Source organism: Piliocolobus tephrosceles, chromosome 7, assembly GCF_002776525.5.
Source record: "Piliocolobus tephrosceles isolate RC106 chromosome 7, ASM277652v3, whole genome shotgun sequence".
Lineage (NCBI taxonomy): Eukaryota > Metazoa > Chordata > Mammalia > Primates > Cercopithecidae > Piliocolobus > Piliocolobus tephrosceles.
The window spans coordinates 9,434,745-9,455,044 of NC_045440.1; the positions used below are offsets into that span (position 1 = coordinate 9,434,745).

Sequence of the window (20,300 nt, forward strand, 5' to 3'; positions counted from 1 at the left end):
GAACCAGACCTCATTCTACACAGCCTGGGCTGCCTGTTCCTCCCACAAGCCAGAACCAAACCTCATTCCACAGAGCCTGGGCTGCCTGTTCCTCCCACAGGCCAGAACTAAACCTCATTCTACACAGGTTGGTCAGCCTCAAGCATGCCTTCTCTTCCAAAAGAATTTGGAGCCATTTTTCAGTCATTCAAATATCCATGTTCTAATCATCCGAAAAATGGAGAGGGTTTACCATGCATGGGACAGAATACTAGGCTGAGTCAAAAAACCAGATGCCCAGGAAGCTGCAAGAAGTTGCCCTCCCCAAAGCCCTCACTTTCATTCCTTATGTATTGAGTGCCCGTCCTGAGTTCTAGGTCCTTCTGGAGCCAGAGGGTTTGACTAAGGCTTAAAGGTTACCTTGGCTTGACCAGAACTCTTAACGGTCTTCTTTTGGGAGTTTATGTCCCTCATGGGACACATTGGAACATATGTTTGTTTTGAGATCCTAGAGAAAAATCTTCATGTGGCAGAAAATGCAATGTGTGGATACTAGATGGGGACCTATCTGCTTCAGATGTAGAAAATCGATCCAGAAAACGTTTTTGAGACTGCAGCTCTAGGAGAGAGAACACGGCTATGATTTTACAGAGCAGCTCAAAATCGGCGCTCCTTAGCCAGTGTCTCCAAACTAATTCGAAATCTTTCTTTTTAAGTTTTCACCCATGGCACTGTACGATCTCTAGTTATAAGTCCAATTAAAATCTTTTGATTTATGGTTAATAATGTTGGTTTCTCGTTAACACACCATTCTTTCTAAAGCTCTTTAAAAGGAGTATCAGGGAGAAGAAATATCCACAAAATCAAATATAAATAAAGACCAAGAACATCCTTTGGCAGGAAAGACTCAATCCATTTCAGTTAAAATGTCAGGAATAAAATTTTTGCTTAGAAAATGTAAAATGAAATCGATTTCACAACACAATCCATGAGAAAGGATCTTACGTCACCCAGGATCCAAGTCGTAGCTTTAGTTGGGTTTCTTCTCTACAAGTCCCCAAAAGAATGCCTTTGTAAACCCCAAATGAAATGTGAGTCTAAGACTTACTACTCCTTCACCCTTTCTCCCACCCTCTCACTCTGTCTTGTTTTTTTCTTTTTTTAACTTCCATGGACACTGGGCTTGCAGGCCTGATCTGCAGTTTTCATTTTTCCATGCAGAGGCTGTGCCCAGTAGGGGGCGTTCTCTGTCCATCTCTCCCATCTCTAATTACAACTCCAAATCCCCAGGGGATGAGCAGCTGGAGTGATGAGGAGCTACTTACCTTCAAGGTCATCCTGATAAATTACAATCTCCTTCTCTCCTTCCAAATGAACGGCTGCGGAGAGAAAGGTTGACACTTGATTTGACATGCGAAGGTTGCCCAAAAATCCCCTGTCTTCCCTAATTCTGTGCCAGCTCTGCATCTCCTCTGCATTAGGACTACAACCTGTGAGTCCTCTGCGGGCATCAGAGCTGATTCTGGAAGTGTCCTGGTAACAGCACTTCTCCGCTCTTGGTGGTGGATGCAAAGGACCATGTGGGTATGGAAAATACAGTGGCTCGCCTAGAACCATAACAAAGGGCCCAGTCCCGTTGAGGAATCTGTGTCATGCAAAATTAAAACTCAGAAATAGGACGGCCTTCTAAGTGTCATTATGTGTTGAAATTATATCACCAATGGAATAAAAAAAAAGGTCTAATTCTGAGCCAATTTAACTGGATTTCAGCAAAGAGCTTTCTGGAGGTGAGGCACAATCATTTTAGAGTGTACATGTCAGTGTTCCCATTCCTGCAGTGATGTTGGCAGAGATGTTGGAGAACAGTGAAACAGCCCGTGCTACACTCTGCACACAGGGCGGTCTCTCGGCTCACCTCGAGTTGGGAGGGAAAGAGAGAACAAATCACACACAAAGCTTCCTGGGCACGGTGGATACTGAGGCGTGAGCCGCTTACCTTGTAACCTTCTCAGGTCCAAGGGGTCAAGTGCGGCCACCGCATCAGAGACCCTGGAGGGGCGGCTGATGCCCGCACTGTTCACCGCCCTCACTCGGAATATGTAAGACCTTCCTTCAAAAAGCCCCGTGACTGGGTATTTGCAGATTTTCACTGGTGCATCATTGCACTGAACCCAGTTGTTGGTTCCTACTTCACATCTTCAAGTTAATAAAAGAAAAACAACAGAGAATAACAAATGTGGCAACCTACTAAATATATATAGGTATATACATTTATGCACACACCAATTATAACAGGAAAATATTTCATGCCAGTAAAATCTATGCTGCTAAAATATTGTCTTGTATAAACTTTAAAAGACAGAGCTATTTAGAAAATTCAATATATATATGTATTATGTATTATATGTGTAATATATACCCATGAATCTTAATAATTTATAGTTGAAGATCAATTCCTGTCATCAAACACATTTAGGCAAAAATCTCCTCAAAAAGTTATTTTAGATGTATCCTGAACAGTTCTTTTTCCGAATTATGTGACGTAGTCAAGGCACCCCTAAGCTGCGGCATGACCTCCTGTCTGAGGCCCAGGCTGAGGAAACAGGCCCAGCCCCCTCTGCCTCCAGCTCCCATCCTACTCTGTGGGACCAAGGGCCCGGGTCCCCAGGAAAGCTGGCTTCCAGTCTCCTGGAGTAACATTAGGGCATTTGTTTCTAGAATGCTTCTCATGTGGAATTTAGAAGTTTTTTGAAAATATGAATTCCTGACCAGAAACCTGGAAATATAGGAAAGATTAACCTCCATTTTTCACAGGTTGAAAAATGTAAGAAAAAAACCTTCATGTTAAATCCCCAGGAGAAAAGAGCCAGTTCAGAAAATCAGTCTTCGGAGGGAGCACTTCAACCCCAGAGTGGTGCCTTCACCTGGGAAAGAACCGGCTCTCCCGCTAAGGATCTAGCACTTTTAATGAAAGCTCCGTGATCCACAAGTCATGGGCTGTTTTAGCCAAAGAGAACAACAAGGTCAAAACCAAAAGTCTGGTGGGAAAACCTTCAACAGTCAGGCAACAGCTGGCAAGTTGTAAGCCTGAAGGAAGGACAGAGGAGTAGCTGCACCCCCCAACTTCCAAATGCACCCCCATTCCCAAAACGTTCGGTTGCTTTGAGGTTCATGTTTGCTCTTTTTGTAATGAGGGGAGGAGTGCGGATTGTTAACAGAGAGTGCAGGAAATGGTTTGTGTCAACATGGCCAGAAAAGTTATCAGCTGTCCCAGGAGAAAAGAAGATCACTTTGAGGGTTTGTTTTTCTTGTTGTTGTAGCTTAATTCAAGGTAAGCCCTGAACAGCAGTCCCTGCAGAACTGTCTCTAGCGCATCAAAATATTACTTTAATGGGGAATGTTTAAGCCAAACAAGTAGCTTTGTTGGAAGAGAATTTAATCAGCATAAGAAAAAAAACTAAGCCAATTCCCTCTTTTTTTCCTGAGATAATCACCTTATTTTTCTGTTTAATATACATATAAAATTTTGCATTTCTAGCAGGAACCATCCTCTTTTTTTTTTTTTTTTTTTTTTTTTGAGAAGGAGTCTCACTCTGTCACCAGGCTGGAGTGCAGTGGCGCAATCTCATCTCACTGCAACCTCCGCCTCCCCAGCTCAAGAGATTCCCCTGCCTCAGCCTCCTAAGTAGTTGGGATTACAAACACACACCACCACACCCAGCTAATTTTTGTATTTTTAGTAGAGACAGGGTTTCACCATATGGGCCAGGATGGTCTTGATCTCCTGAACTCGCGATCCACCTGCCTTGGCCTCCCAAAGTGTTGGGATTACAGGCGTGAGCCAACGTACCTGGCCAGAACCATCCTCTTATACTCTCTAATTTCTAAATTCATTTTCTTCAACTAGAATTTGCTCCAATAACTGGAATTTGTATTTAGGGAATAAATTGCGTATCCAGTAAACCCACTGGCTGTGCTCAGTATACTTCCCAGCCTCCGAGTGCTGTCCCCAGTACGGGAAGTCAAAGAGTTCAAACTCCACTGGCTCCAGTGACGACCTAAACGTAAGTTATCAACTAAAACACAAACTCCAATATTTCAAAGCTCAAGATTTCTCCCTTGGAAACAAGAAGAACACATATTCCTCAGAAGAGAAAAGGAAAGAACTTCGGTAGAAATGAGCTGGCATTCTTTACACCACTTTGTCTCTCAGGAGGGAAGGACAGTTCCAAACCTGAACTCTGCTAAAGCCAGGGCCCTCTCCAGTATGAGGCACAGCCCGTACCTCAACAGAAGCACAGCACGAGGCTCAGGGCAAGCCTGAAGACACTGGTGGGATTGGTTCCTGGCAATTGGTTACTGTGCAACAGGCAAATGAGGCCCCACTTTCAACAAAAAGAAACCCAGTGTGGTTATGCTGGACTCAGCCTACTTGGCCATATTTACCAATTGCCTAAACAGGACCTTATACGACCAATTAGCCATGGACCTAGAGCCAATCAAAAAATTGGAACGTCAACCTGTGTTGAGAAAGATTTCTCAATATATCATCCATGGTAAGATTCTGAGCCGAAGACACTCACCGGTCCACAAAATAGCCCATGACAGGGCTCTCGGTGGTGGTGTTGGGCGGCTTCCAGGTCACGATGACGTAGTCTCGGTTGGCGTCGTGGCACTGCAAGTCCATGGGTGCGCCAGGGGCCCCTGTGACCAGCGGGTCAGCATCTTGGGGCAGGAAGAGAAAAGGCACACACCTGTCATTTAAAGGCTGGGGTCACTGCAAAGCCTGTTTACAGCTCCTCCAAGCTCCAATTCTATCCCCTTGATTTGATCCATTGTTTAATCCTCATGTTCCAAGTACTAGAATATTTCTTACTCTGGTGGAAATTGGTGACAAGAAATATAAAATTATTTATGAATTAAAAAGTTTCAAAACATAGAATCCTCAATAAAACACTGAAGTCTACAAATTTTTGTCGTTAGATCCCGAATTCAGTTCGTCTTCTCTTGGTGCTGCTGTGTTGGATAAAGGCACGTGGCCAAAAAGGTGCGGATGAAACAGTGACAACAATTCAGCATTTCTAACACCTGAGAAATATCACCTGAGATACTCTTCTATTTCAAAATCCTTAGGAAATTGGGTGATTTACTCTTTGGGCCAATTTTGAGCCAGTGTTTGGGACAATATTGTATCATTCATTTCTCAGTCTATTGATGACCATGTTGCAATTAGGTTTAATTACAGCTGCATGAAAACCAACAGAGCAACTTAGAAAGTTAATACACAGAATGTTAACCCTCTTATCTGAACTATGTATTTATTCAGTAGCCATAGCTGTCCTGTGACGTATCCTTAGCAGTGTAAGCACTATCCAGTTTCCTGCTCACATATCCTCAGGGTATTAAAAGCTGAGAATTTCCTGACATTGAGCCAAGTAGTTTCCTCTCGCATTCAAAAGCCTCAGAAAGCGATTGAAAACGGTTAAACTCCCCACCCTCGCCTTAATTTCTTCCTGTTGCTGGTGCTGAGTGAGCAAGGTGATTTGAGCCGTGTTGCGTTTATTGCCTTTTTATGGGGTGGAGCGTCATACCAGCAGGCACATGCAGAGGATGGAAGGGACATTTAACGCCCACCTAATAATAGCAGTGAAACGTGGTGGAAGTGTCTAACCTCACAGACTTGCAAGCTTAGGCTATCTTGTGGCAAGTGAGGAGGGTGAGATACATTTGGTCGACATTTCTTCTATTTCTTTTCAGATGAAATATTCTTTAATGATACAGTCCTTCCTGTAAGCTCTGATCTAATGGATGCAATGGAAAAAATAATCATGACGATGTACAGATGCATCCTGCACCCCGCTGGAGCTGGAGGCAGGTGGGAAGGTGAGAACCTGGGCAGCAGGTAAGGACTCATGGCTGATCAGGATGGAGCCAGGAGCCGGGGGACCTGGAGAGGAGCAGCAGCAACATGGCGCAGGAGCGCTGTGACGCCTTCCTTGTAGGTCAGCTGTGCCTCAGCAAGGAGGCTGCCCCTAAACCCAGAGGCTGCTGAGATGCCGCCCAGGGCAGAAGCGGGAGGGGAGTGAAATAGACACGGATAAAAACGTAGGTGAGGCCAGGCATGGTGGCTCACGCCTGTCATCCCAGTGCTTGGGAGGCCGAGGAGGGTGCCGATCACTTATGGTCAAGAGTTCAAGACCAGCCTAACCAACGTGGTGAAATCCCGTCTCTACTAAAAATACAAAAATTAGCCAGGCATGGTGGTACACGCCTGTAGTCCCAGCTGCTCAGGAGGCTGAAGCAGGAGAATCGCTTGAACCCAGGAGGCGGAGGTTCCAGTGAGTCAAGATAGCGCCACTGCACTCCAGCCTGGGCAACAAGGACTCCGTCTCAAAAAATAAAATAATAAATAAATAATAAAAATACAAAAAATAATCAGGGCACGGTGGCAGGTGCCTGTAGTCCCAGCTGTTCAGGAAGCTGAGGCAGGAGAATCGCATGAACCCAGGAGGCGGAGTTTGCAGTGAGCTGAGATCACACCACTGCACTCCAGCCTGGGCAACAGAGTGAGAATCTGTCTCAAAAGCAAAACAAAACAAAACAAAAAAAGGGTTGAGGGGTAGGTGACCCCTCCTTCTCAGTCACATGATGCCGAAAACACTACAACTGTATAGCAGGAGCTCAGGCTCCAACAAAATTTAAATCCCAGCTTCTCCACCCCAGAGACATTTCTCCTGCCTCTGAGCCTCAACGGATTCATCTGGAAAACTGAGAACAGTATTTCCTTTTGCTGTTATTGTAAGAATTCTAGCTTATGTATACACGGATGTTTATGTAAGTATAGACACATACATGCACACCTATAGGATGTATACAATAGGCATTTTATAAATATATATATGTATATCACAAATTTTGTCTTTCTTTTCATAAAATGGAATGAGTGAAGCCTCCATAGTGAGTCTGTCGTGAAGACTAAATCCGTGTAGGACCCTAGCACACTGCCTGACATAAAGCCTCTGGTGGTGATGGCTGTTGTGGCCACAAATGTCGTTTTTTTTTTTTTTTTTTTTTTGTTTTTTGTGGTTTTTTTGAGTCGGAGTCTCGCTCTGTGGCCCAGGCTGGAGTGCAGTGGCCAGATCTCAGCTCACTGCAAGCTCCGCCCCCCGGGTTCCCGCCATTCTCATGCCTCAGCCTCCTGAGTAGCTGGGACTACAGGCGCCGCCACCACGCCTGGCTAGTTTTTTGTATTTTTAGTAGAGACGGGGTTTCACCGTGTTAGCCAGGGTAGTCTCAATCTCCTGACCTCGTGATCCGCCCATCTCGGCCTCCCAAAGTGCTGGGATTACAGGCGTGAGCTACCGCGCCCGGCCACAAACGTCTTAAGCACAAGTTTCATTAAAGCGGTTGGTGGAGGTCACACACTGGCTGTCATCCTCACGTCTGTTTCTCTTAAGCCAAAGTCCAGAGGCAGTGAGTCGCTGGCAGGAGAGTAAGGAAGCTGGGACTCCAACACTGTGCCCCTCTTTGTCCTCGGGCTACCTTCCCTGAGAATCAGTACATCTGGTGCACTCACTCTTGGGAACTATTTATCAAATGCTCATGAGTATATGAACGAATGACGACTCTGGTCTATTCCGGATTGTGTCCCGATTCTTCTGTCTGCTCATTGACAGGAAGTGCCTGGCGTGCCCATGCACCGAGGGAAAATCGGTGCTGCATGGGGGTCTCCAAGGATCAAAGTGGTCTCATACCTTCCTGACTCCTTTTCACAGTGCCTCCCTCCTCCCAGGGCCGCCTCCCCTCCCCGGGCACACACAAAGTCTGCACCCCGACAACCCTGCCACACCTCTGACAAACAGGAAGGCGCTGTGGTCGCTGACGCCGCCCCGAGACACGATGCGCAGGGTGTACAGGCCCTCGTCGTCCTTGTGCAGGTGGCTGAAGGACAGGGAGGCCTGGCCTTCTCCAAAGAACATCTTCGTCCACTTAGACTCTTTCACCAGCACGTCTGAAAGAGTGTTAACACAGAAGGTTTGCATCCGAAATCACCCCAGCAGGCAAAGAAAGCCTGAGGACACCAGCATCATCTCAGAGCGGGACAGGACAGTGGAGCTGCACACCACGGAAGGCAGAGCCTCAACCTGGTAAAATCCCAACAGCTGCACTTCGTGGAATCACATGCATGAACGGAGCACCCACAGCCCAGAACACGGGCTGCCACCCCACTGCCCAGAGCACGGGCTGCCATTTGAGTGGGTAAAGGTGGGACGTGCTGTGAGCGGCCGCCAGCTTTGTCCTCAGGTAAGCTGGGTTCACCTGGGGGCTCCCTGCTTATCTGCTGGGTGGGCACTGCCCCAACCAGCTTCCTCCTGCCCGTAGGGAATCACAGGGGTGTGCGTCTGAAAGGGCTACTGTCACATCTCCAAAGAACCCAGCATAGACCCTCCACGTCATCAAACTCTAAAAACAAAATGACTGGACTGGAAGGAAGAAAAGAATCGCAATAGGACTAAGGTAGCAATTCTGTCTAGAGTTAGTACACAAGCTGCTAACCAGCCCCTTCCATGCAGTAATGTGCATTAAACTGAATCTCAATAGCACAAGATCATTCCATCTGTCGTTGTACAAGCAATCAGTCTCTAAGTGGCTGCTCTAGATTTGGGGTCTGTCTCCAGGATTCTCCTGGATGAAGTTCAAAGTCAACGGTGGGCCGCCAAGTTCTCTACAGTCCCTCAGTTTGTTCGGCTGTCTGGAGCTGACCCAGTGGTAGAGACAAAAGCCACACTGACACCCACATTTAAAGGACATTTCGACCTAAATCCTCCTGGCATGTGCCCGGGTCTGGGCTGTGTCCTACTCACCATCACGGTACCACTCGGCTCGCGGCTGCACCCGCTTCAGGTCCGGCGTCACCAGCATGGTGCACTTGAGAGTGACCGTCTCGCCTTCCCGCCTGAAGGTGACCCCAAACTTCTCCAAAAACTGGATGTCGAAGTGTGTGTATGGAATTACTGATGACAGGGGCACTGCACAGAAACGATGGAGGCTTTCAGGGCCGAAGGGCAGAGAGCATCTTTGAAAGGACACACTCAGGTCATCACTGCAAATGCATGTCTTTGTCACCGCCCCACAGCATGGAACACCCCTAGCCAGGTCTGTGCTCCAGACGGAATATCTGTGTCCCAAATTCTAGGGTTGAATCCCTGACCCTCAGTGGGATGATGTGAGGAAGTGGGGCCTTTGGAAGGTGATGAGGGTGGGATGAGCTCATGAAATCTCATGGGGGGGCCCCAGGGTGGGGATGAGCGCCCTTGGAAGAGGAGGAAGAGGCCAGACCTTCCTCCCTTCCCCATGAGGATGCTGTGGGCAGGTGCCGTCAGCAACCCAGGAGGAGGGTTCTCACCAGAAGCTACGCCTGCTGAGTGTCAGGCTTCTGCCTCCAGAACGGGGAGGATAAGTGCTTATTGTTCGTAAACTGCCCCAGCCATGGCGTGTTGTTCCAGCAGCCAGAGCTGAGACAAGCCACTGCCGAAGAATTAAATGTCACAAAGTCAACCTTGTGGTGTCGTTAGAGGCAGGGCTAAGAACCTGATCGTGTGTGAAGACTAAAGGTTTAAGTCCAACTTCAGCCCCAGACTGTGGCTTCTGGCAAGTCACATGGACTTGGAGGCCACGGCTGCCTCCTCTTCAAAACAAACGGTGGTATTTGCATCCATAGAGTTTAGAGTTCACCCAAATGAAGTAACTAGATCCAGAAGTGTCAGCCTGGTTAAATTTCAAAAATATGTATGGTAGGGGGAGTACATATGTGTCAGGAAAAAATCTATACTGAATTTTTAAAACCAAAAAAAAGACTGTATGATTTACAGATATATGCACGTAAGGAAGTTTAAACAACAGCTGCCGGCCGGGTATGGTGGCTCATGCCTATAATCCCAGCAATTTGGGAGGCCGAGGCGGGAGGATCACTTGAGCCCAGGAGTTTAAGACCAGCCTGGGCAACATGGTGAAACTGCATCTCTACAAAATACAAAAAAAACAAATGAGCCAGGTTTGGTGACACACCCCTGTAGTCCCAGCTACTTGGGAGGTTGATTCCTTGAGCCAGGGAGATCAAGGCTGCAGTGAGCCAAGATCGCACCACTGCACTCCAGCCTGGACGACCGAGTGAGACCCTGTTTCAGAAATAAATAAATAAATAAAAATAAAAAATTTGAAAAGCAACTGCAAATGCCAGGACCGTGTGGGAGATGGACACGAGCAGCATTGGGTGCTTTCATCATCTCTGTGATTGTTTCAGCTCTTGGAAAACAATTGAAGCTACCCTGAATGATACAGTGTACAATGGCTAATGTTGTGTTACATAAATTGGACTTCGATGAAAAACAACTGAAGCAAAAATAGCAAGATATTTCCCCCTGTCAAACACGGGTGGTGAATACACGAGCATTCTTACATGGTGATCTATGCTGTAACTGCACCACAGTTCTTGTTTAGGAAGATAAAATGTTCATAGGTAGGAGAAACCCCAGGATGGGACCAGGTGACCGCCAGGACCTGCCCAGCTCACCAGTGCCTGGGGCACCTCTCCACACGGACTCCGTGCTGTCCTGAGGGCCAGAACTGCACACAGACGCCCAGATCTCCCGGCCTCCCCAGGCTCACCTTGGCCTGGTCCCTGCCTGCCCTTTGGTGGTCTTGGAGGCTCACCGAGTGTTGGGTGTAGCCCAGCAATAAAAGTCACACAGAAATAGCAAGCGGAGGCTACGCCCACAGTGTCCCGCAGCTGCCAGCAGGCTCCGCCCTCCATCGTCACTTTGGTCAACTCTCCACTCCCAGCACGTGACCCAGAGCATCTAAGCGTTGCATTACAGTAAAATCAGTGCTTCCATCGGAATGTACAGTTCCTTCCTGGGAAGTTCAGGCCAATTCTAAAACTCACTCCCAAGCCATAAACAAGCTGCCTTGAAAGTGCATCCATCATGTCCCAGTTCTCAGATGCCGTCATGGGGACCTCCTCACCTCACCCAGCACAGGTCACCCAGCACCACGGGACTGCTAGGGTGAAGCCAGCCCAGGGCCAGAGACAGCTTCGCCTCTTTACAGGGCCACGGCAGGTCCCAGGCCTGGGGCGGGTTTCTGGGCCAAAGCCTGCTGCACTGCCCTCATTTTGACCTGAAGTTATTTGTTACAAGGACCAAGAGACTTTTGGAGGAAAAAAAAAAAGCAACAAACAAAAAACACCACATCTCCTTAAACACGAAACAGCAACGTGATGCATTCAGGTCAAGAATTTGAATGTGTCTCTTTTTTTCCAATTCAAAAATATAGTCTCTCCAAGTGATGTTTTCACCAGTCTAAAAATACCACCTAGCCATAGAATGACACGGGAACAAATTGTCAGCATGCTAACACTGGTCAGGAGAAACTTGGAGGAGTTTTCTGAAATATGATTTTTGTAAAAAAGAGTTGGCCCTTAGGTGTGAGCCCGGGAGGCGGGGCTTGCCGTGAGCCGAGATGGCACCACTGCACTCCGGCCTGGGTGACAGAGCGAGACTCCATCCCAAAAAAAAGAAAAAAGATTTGGCCCTTAGGAAACCATGTTTTCAAATTGTCTGCTGAACATTTCACCACACAGAAAGGAAACGAAAACCCACTTACATCCTATCGGGAGTCCCACCGAATGGAGCGGTTCCTCGTCTCCCCGGAACCCTGCAAGACAGTGAGGTGAGTGCAGCAAGAAAGAGAAAAGCAGGAGGAAGGTGCTCCGTGAAAGCCCACCCGACACTCACTTCTCACCACCACCGCCGCGTTGGTGGACACCTGTCCGTGGGCGTTGGTAGCCACTGCTGAGTACGTCGCGGTGTCGTCAAAGTCTGCCCTTGGAGAGAAAAAGCAAGAGAAAGTCTGCGGGACCATTCTGTAAAAGTCAGTGACCCGGATTGCACAAAAGCATTCCTCGAAAGCAAATCACATGGCGTGGGTTATTTGTTCATGAGTGATTTGTACAAGAACAATGCCAGCTCTGTCCTTGGAAAGGTGAGGCAGCACTCGGTATTAATTATAGACACAGATGAAGGCCTGATCCCAGATGATGGTGCAGCTTTGGCCTTAAGAATAAAATGGTACTGGCACTCCTGAAAATCCTTTGTTTATTCTCAAGGAGAAGTCTCTATTCCATTCGGGTCCTATTTTTTCTACCTCTATAGAATGTGAGGCTTCATCTTGTCAAGGGACAGCCTCCCGTGACCTCAAGCTCCAGCAGAACCGCTCGTGACGGGGTGATACAGAGCCTTCAGGGAGGCCCTGAACCATGGTGGGGGGTCCATTCCATGAGGGAGCTGTTCCCATGCAGAGAGTTGTTCCCATGTGGGCAATCCATCCCATGACAGTTCTAAGGTAGTCCAGGAGCTTGAGCTTTGCTCCACTCTCCCAGGTGATCCTGGTGCACACGGGCACTGAGGGGCCACCCCCGGAATGCTCTCTGCCTGGTGCACACAGGCATTGAAGAGCTGCCCCTGGGATGCTGTGCGTCTCCACCTGGTGCACACGGGCATTGAAGAACTGCGCCCGGGATGCTCCCCACCTGTGCATGCAGGCATTGAGAAGCTGCACCTGGGATGCTCCCCACCCTTTAATGCCCCGGGATGAGAATCCCAGAACGAAGCCACTGAGAACCCATCAAAGCCCTCAACACAGCTTGTGCCTGGCACACGCAAAGGATTCCAAGGTGCAAACAGAGACCGATTAACTCCTAAGTGACAAGCTCCCTGTTCCAAAAGCCGATTCTACAGCCCGACCCAGCTCCCCAGCAGGATTCCCATGCTAATAAGAGGCTACGTCCAGAGTCCCAAAGTAATATGATCCCCAGATACAAATCACCCACTCAAGGGTGTATTGAAATGTCTGAGTTGGACTCCACCTGAGACACAGATGTATGTTTACCCCTGGGGAAAAAACAAACAAACAAACAAACATGACTTAGGAATAGCCAGAGACCCCAGGCTCACAAACCCCAAGTCCCTGTGGGGGTGGGTCTTCTGCTTCCCCATATCCATGGTACTAAAGCTAAAACTTCTTCTCTTGGCTGTGAACTGTCTTCCCACCAGCTTCCCCAGGAAACAGAGACAAGATGGGGTAAGGAAGAGGTGCTGAGATCAGCTGAGCTTTTACTCAACACCAAGCCCTCTTCATGTCACGTTACATCACGTTACGTCAGCATTTCCATGTTCATCCTCAAGTAGCCTCGAAAATAGGCGTCATTATCCTGCTAGGATGGTTAGCAATCAACATGGCAGGCTAAGAAGCTAGGTAAACAAGGTCCACGTGACTCCAAAATTGCATTCTTTCTGGTAGCTCCTTTCCAAGCCATGGACACCTGACCAGAATCTTAATCTGGGAAAAGAAACAAAACCAAAAGTGCCCACTTTTGAAAAAAGCAAGAGTTACTCAAGTCTGACTTTTCAAATGCATCAAGAAGCCAGTGCCTCCAGAGACAGAATCCATTCCTGCGAAGTCATTAGTAATTTTATTTTCTTCTCTGCTCCACTAGGAGCTGAAAATATTTTCTTAGACCAAAAACTTCCATTTCTCCAACAAAAGGGTAAGAACGTGTCTGAGACCTATGCTATTACCAAGAATTCTTTCCCTTCCTCCTGAAGTTCAAATCCAGTCTCAATACGTCAGAGAAAGCCATCCGGTCTCCCTAGCTGCCACTGCTCAAGGGACAGATGACACCCCAGAGCCCAGTCCAGGTAGATCTTCAAACCAAGAGCATTATCTTCTAGTTCACCTTGGAGGAATACAAGCTGAACTACAAAGCCATCAGCAAAGCTACAATTCCAGCCTGAACTCCTTAGAAGCTACACTGCTATGCAATTTCCACACTCACCACAAGTACAGCCATGTCTCCAGGGGCAAAGTAACAGTGTGTGTAAAACACATAAAAATCCCATAAGTAGAGGCTTTCTCCAATGCTAAGCATTAACAACCTGTGCTGATCTACCCATATAATTCACACATAATACTCGCATACACATTCCCACAGGGAGCATAACCTGCCGCTGCCTCTCGGAACATGCCTGGGACTGGGGTCCGGGGTGGAAGGAGGAGCTGCTTCTCTGCAGGACCCATGGGCATTTCTCCATTTTGTTTGTTTGTTTTGTGCTCGTGTTACTTCTTCTAAATAATAAAACCATTATGTTTTCATAAATGCATTCTCCAAACCCAAAAACAATCTTTTGGGATTCGCCCTAACCCTTCCTCTCCAACAATCCCGCCCCCACTAGCAATAACACAACAGATGAGAGAAACAAGAGTGACAGCCTCCCACAGGCACTGCTGGAAGGATTCGAATGCCAGCGTATGTGGAAGTGAGCAAGGCGGTCTGTAAAAATCTATTTGATCGGAATCTGCTGACCTGGAGCCCGTCCTGTGAATGCACAATCCAGGTGGACTCAGACTCTCAAGGAGGGAGCCATAAACCAGAGAAGCACAGAGCAGGTGCACGGGCAGTTCCCATGCAGGAACCGCCGGATGTGACCCTGCTGGACCAGGGCAGGACTCACGGGACGTGACCTGGCTGGACAAGGGCACAGGCTGTCCTCAAGCCCAGCAGGTCACCGTCATGACCAGTTCCTGAATGAGGAGGGGTGAACGTCTTGACCCACCCTTGTCCTCGAGGAGCCAGAGTGTGGGCTGCATGGACGCGGCTCCAGCCAGTCCCCTCAAAAACTCTGCTGCTGCCTGTTACGTAACATCGACGGCATTCACACTGCGCCCCACGGCTCTCAACTCAAAACTCCCTGGTGTGCTGCACGTTCCTTCTTTCATGTGTTTTAGCCGTTTTTAAACTGTGGTGTCAGTGTAGACTCAGCACATCACACACCAGTCAGGCATCGAAGCCCAACTCAAACCTCACGCAGCCACTTAACTCACGGGTACCGGGGCCTCAGGCAGAGCTTCTCCTACCACCTCTGTGTAATTGGATAACATTCTGAGATGTCAAGGTAAAAATGTTTTCACTTGCAACTACTCGTCTGGGATTCAGGATTTTTTTCAATATGGGGCAAGGAGAAGAATAGAATTAAGAAGAAACATTGGGCAATAAGAAGAAATAAGAAAACTCAGGGCACAAATAGTTACCGACGCTCTTTTTTCTGAGACAGAGTCTCACTCTGTCGCCAGGGCTGAAGCACAGTGGTGCGATCTTGGCTCACTTCAATCTCCGCTTCCCAGGTTCAAACAATTCTCCTGCCTCAGCCTCCTGAGTAGCTGGGATTACAGGTGTGTGCCACCACACCCAGCTAATTTTTTGTATTTTTAGTAGAGACAGGGTTTCACCATGTTGGCCAGGCTGGTCTCAAACTCCTGACCTCGTGATTCACCTGCCTCGACCTCCCAAATCGCTGGGATTACAGGCATGAGCCACCGTGCCCAGCCTGCCAAGGTTCTTATACACCAGCATCTGCCAGCCTCAAATTCTCCTTCCAAATCAGTGCCTTCATGAGACCAGCCCAATCATTTTTATCTACTGACTTTCCAAGAAACCCATCGAGGGTGTTTTAGACTTCTAGAGTACATGTATTGAGCACCCAAACCTTACTAGGGTGACTTTGGTGATTAAATAAAACAATGTATTTGCAAACACTTTGTAGTTTTATCATGTAATGTTCATCTTACGTATCAGCAATTAAGAGATATTAGCTGAATTTCTGATCCAAAAGTTCAAAGATGATTCCTTCTGGCCTCTCCTCCACGGAAATCGCTCCTTGCCCCTATAGTCCTATACAGCAACACAATTTCCAAGTCTTTTAAGAACTGCCACAAATTGCTGTTTCACAGCTCCTTGGCAGGGGATAGCTGGGAGGGGCCCAGGAAGGGGATAAAGCTTGTCTTAGAATGAAGGAAATAGGATCACTGGTGCCAGGAGAGGAGAAGGACGAGGGGGATGTGTTTCCCAGGCCAGCAGCCTCTTCCAAAGGGCAGGGAGCTTGTTTTTCAATTGACTTAAGGCATTAAGATCCCAGGGGAGTGCAGCCTCACGCATTAGCACTGATTAGCTCATCAAATCACCAATTAGCACTTGGTGTTCAGAGGCAGGAGCCACTGGGGAAGAAGCCCTCCATCCACTTCACCTCCCGCAGCCACTGACTGCAAAACACTTGGGCTCGTGAGCATTGATTCCAAAGAGAATTGATTCTGAAGAGAGCGCTCTCCTTCCTTCTGTAAAGAAACCCATCACCCCGAGCAAAGATCCCGACCCACTGACGATGGCGGTGGCCCCAGTCCAGCCAGGGTGTGCCCCCCTAAGGAGCTTGCGGTCACCCCCAGGGTGGGCACGGGTAAGTTAGGCCTTCTGTTTATGGTCCCCGCTATCTCACTCTTTTCTATTTCTCTTTCGTCCTTGTTTCATGCTGTATGATGTATGTTGGAACACAGGTCCCTGTGTAGATTATAAACAAATGCACAGACCTGCCCTGGGAGGGAGGTAAGGGTGAAACGGGGTTTGACGGGTTTGCCCCCTGGCTGCCCCAAGACCGGGAAACAGGGGGCCTGGGCAGAGGACGGAGCAGACCCAGCAGGAAGGTCAGCCACTCTCATGTGAAGACTTCCTCAGCTTAGCCTTTGTCCACTCGGGATTTGGAGGCAAATCACAGCTTTGGTCCATGGGCAGTTCCCAAAGGACCCCAGTCTTCCTTCCCTTCCCAAGGCCCCACACAAGCACTCAGCTCACCCTCAGTCTAATTCCAGCCTTTGCTTCATGCTGTGAGAACTTGCAAGCAAGCGAGGGAGAGGCAAGGGTTTTATTTCCTGTTCGGACAGGTTCCCAGAATAGACGGAGAGAGTCTTCTCTGGTCTCAATTTATACAAACGTCCACGGGGCCCTTTGCCACCCCAGAGTCTCTGTTTAAAGGCCCCCAAAATAACCCCCTGGGAGAAGCTGGTTCTGTCCTGTCTTGAAGATGAGCAGACACGAGGTTAGGTGCCATATCCATTCTCATGGGCCTCATGTTCTCACATTGTAAGCGGTGATGACACTGGATTTATAATTTAATTAAATCAAAATTTAAATAGCAAACTCTACAAATAAAGTACAAGAAATGTTTCACCCTAAAATAATTCAGCAAGGAGTGAGGGGGAGCAAGCCTGTTACTTATAGAAAACCAGATAGATTGTTCTATTATAAATATTTTTACAAAAATATGAGAACATCTTATTCTTTGAAGAATGAGGGCTCACATCCTGAGTCCCATGAGAAAATCTTACGAGCATATAAAACAGTGTCAACTACAGATTTAAAATCAAATAGTACCAAGGGGGAGCTTCTTTTTCGGCACTTGAAGAATTCAGCTTACAGCAGCCAAAGAATATTCATAGGAATAAATGTCACTCATATCACAGATGGAAAAGCTCATTCCCGAGCCAACGAAGATGTGGGTGCCAACACATTCCGCCCCTGAAAATGGCCACAGATCCGATGACCGGCGGCTCAGCAGTTTGGAATGAACAGCTGAGACAAGCTGTAATTTGTGGGCTTATCTCATTGCTCTTTTCCTGAAGAATATTAACATTTCATTTGTTTGGAGCTTCCCAGGACCAAGAAGAATACTGAGAGAAAAGTTGGTCTTGGAAATTTCCTTTTCCCAAGTTTCCCAGATATTTGCATATTCAGGCAAAATCCAAGTCCATCGGGGAGACCTATATTTGGGGATCATGGAGTCGTGGTGTTCCCGGGGCGGATTAAACAACTTAATCTCACAAATGAGTCCATTCCGTTCACAGCCCATACGGTTCCCAAGGTAAAGTTTGAATGATGACAACACCAGTGTCAATGTGACGTTTTTCATTCTTGAGAAAGGAATATCGTTATTTTCTTTTTAAAACAATTATCGGAACACAGCTTGGGAACAAGCTGATCTGGAGCTCAGACCGACCTGCTTACCCCTAAACAGTCACGGCACACACAGGGTAGAAAGCAGACAGCCCCACACCTCCACGAGCTGTCCGAAATGAAGGCAGATGGTCTCTTGCCCGACATGACAGCCCATGGCCTATTAAAACTCCCCCAACTTTGGGAAATCCAAGGAGAGAAAGTTTCTCCCTGAAAAACTTGGAGAGGTCCCCGGGCGAGGCATCCCGCGCAGCCTGTGCCTGACTCCTCTGCCCACGCCAGGGCTCACCCCGCTGTGACGCCACAGCTCTGAGAATACTTGGACCCCTCTCTTCACTAATGTCCAGTCGAGCCCAGCAGCAAATCCTGCTGGCTCTGCCCTCAAAATCTGCCCAGAGCACCCACTTCTTCCCGCTCCCCTGTGCCCTCCTGCTCCCAGGCCTGTGGTCCTTCCTGGATTCTGGCAAGGGCTCCCCACCAGGCCTGCCAGGCCCTGCAGCCTGTCTGCAGTCAGAGTGATCCTCTCGAGGTGAAGGTCACATCCTTCCTTCTCCCCTCAGCCCTCTGGGGTCTCCCTGCCTCCCTCCAGCAAAACCAATGTCCTTACAATGGCCCATGGGGTCCCCTGATCTGCAGGGCCACTGGCTATGCCTGTGATAGCTTGTCCCCTGCCAACCCTCTAGCCTGGGACCCCTGATGCACCTCTCAGAGCCTCTGTGCCAGGGACCCACCCGCTCCACAGCTCTGGGTCCTCTGCTGGCCTTCAAGCCTTGCTCACGTGACATCTCCACAAAGGTCTACCTGGCGTCTATTTCACACCACAACGGGCCACAGCCCCTCCCCGTGCCCAGCACTGCTGATGCCAGAGAGTGGGACCTGGAAGGCAGTATCCAGGTCTTGACCCCTGAATCCTCCTGAGCCTCCAGGACAGCACCAGGCACAGAGCAGGCTCTCCGTGAACAGGGCCAAGGAGCCTGCCAGAAGGAGAGCTTTCCAAGAGAAACTCGGATTTATCTGGGGAAACAAGGTAGGATGCCCCGCAAATTTCAATCTTAACTATCGCCTTTCAACAACCAACTCTAGTGAATCTGCAGAGGGTGGACAGTTCCAGCAGGAGAAAGGCCGCAGGCCTCATGCAGGCTCCTTGGGAGAGGAGGCAGGAGGGAGTCTCACCCAGAGGAGCTGGTGGACCCCCTGACTCAGGGAGGGGCACCACCAGGCAGATGCCATGCTCAGGCCACCGGGGCAAGCATCAGGAAGAACTGGCTCAAGCCACGGCCCCAGGCACAATCAGAAACAGGAGGAAGGGAAGGCAGGAAGAGGAAGAGTTGGTGAAGATACTGGGCGAGGGCACAGGGCAAGAGTCAGGCAGAAGGAGAGAAGCCAGGCAGAGCCTGACTTTCTGCCAGGCTGGAGGGGACAAAGACTAGTCTCTTACTAAACACCGGGCTGGAGGGGACAGAGACGCCCTCCCTCACTAAACACCGGGCTGGAGGGGACAGAGACGCCCTCCCTCACTAAACCGGAGACAACTCATTGGAACCCTCTTCTCAACCAGGCCCCATGCTCGGTGGGCCCTCAAGAGTAAGAATCCCACCAGCTCAGCTGAGCTCAAGCCCCTCCCTTGACAGCAGATGGGCTCCTCTCCCTCCATCCCCAGGGATGTCTGATGGCCCCAGCCTGCCTTCAGTCAGGACCCTGCTGGGGAGGCTCGGCGTGAACCCCGTCACCCCCGTCTCTCCTGAGTAACTTCCCATCCACCCTACCCTGCTCCTTGGTCTCACTCCCACTTTCCTGCTGTCCTCAGAGCTGAGCCCAGTTTCTCTCCCCCAGGGCAAGAATCCCTCCCTGTGGTCCTGGAAGGAAGTCTCTTAATGGCCTTAACAAGTGTCAAGATGACTTTTTAACAGGATCCAATGTATAAAAGCTTTAAAAAACAAAAAACAAACAAAAAAACCAAGACTTTCATTCTAAGCAGGCTTCTGGAGAGAAGAGGCAGGGATGATCAACGTTTGCGTTCACCCTTCTGAGCTCCTCCCAGCTCCCTCTGGGAATTAGTGGGCACCTTCTCCTCTGAAGAAACGAGGCCTAACAATGACACACTCACTGCTTTACAGTTTAGTCAGAATAAAATCAATCAAACCGTATATTCCAATGTCTCACTTACTTTTTACCTTATTAATATTAACATCCCTCATGTTTTCCTAGAAGGGATTTGACATAACTGACCACACACACAAGCACACACACCCCAAACATCCCATTATACATAGAAACATATATATACATATATATATATATAAACATATATAAACACAAAGTGCATCTTCTTGCAGTAACTCTGTGAGTCCTATAGCGAAGATGGAACTGTTACTGTCTCTTGATAATTGTTTTCAGGAGGCGTTAATGGCTTATCCAAAGCCAC

At 48.5% G+C, this 20,300-nt stretch overlaps 1 protein-coding gene across 1 annotated transcript in view; it reads right to left on the reverse strand.

Annotated features, from left to right (window-relative positions):
* MYOM2 (myomesin 2) overlaps positions 1-20,300 on the reverse strand; it is a 99,049-nt gene that overhangs the window by 63,935 nt on the left and 14,814 nt on the right. The window contains exons 7-13 of the mRNA XM_023219091.2: positions 11,775-11,863; positions 11,644-11,694; positions 8,844-9,008; positions 7,829-7,990; positions 4,563-4,704; positions 1,976-2,175; positions 1,305-1,358 (exon numbers count right to left, since the gene is read on the reverse strand). Of these exons, the coding sequence (XP_023074859.1) occupies positions 1,305-1,358; positions 1,976-2,175; positions 4,563-4,704; positions 7,829-7,990; positions 8,844-9,008; positions 11,644-11,694; positions 11,775-11,863 (863 nt within the window). The remainder of the gene's footprint in view (positions 1-1,304; positions 1,359-1,975; positions 2,176-4,562; positions 4,705-7,828; positions 7,991-8,843; positions 9,009-11,643; positions 11,695-11,774; positions 11,864-20,300) is intronic.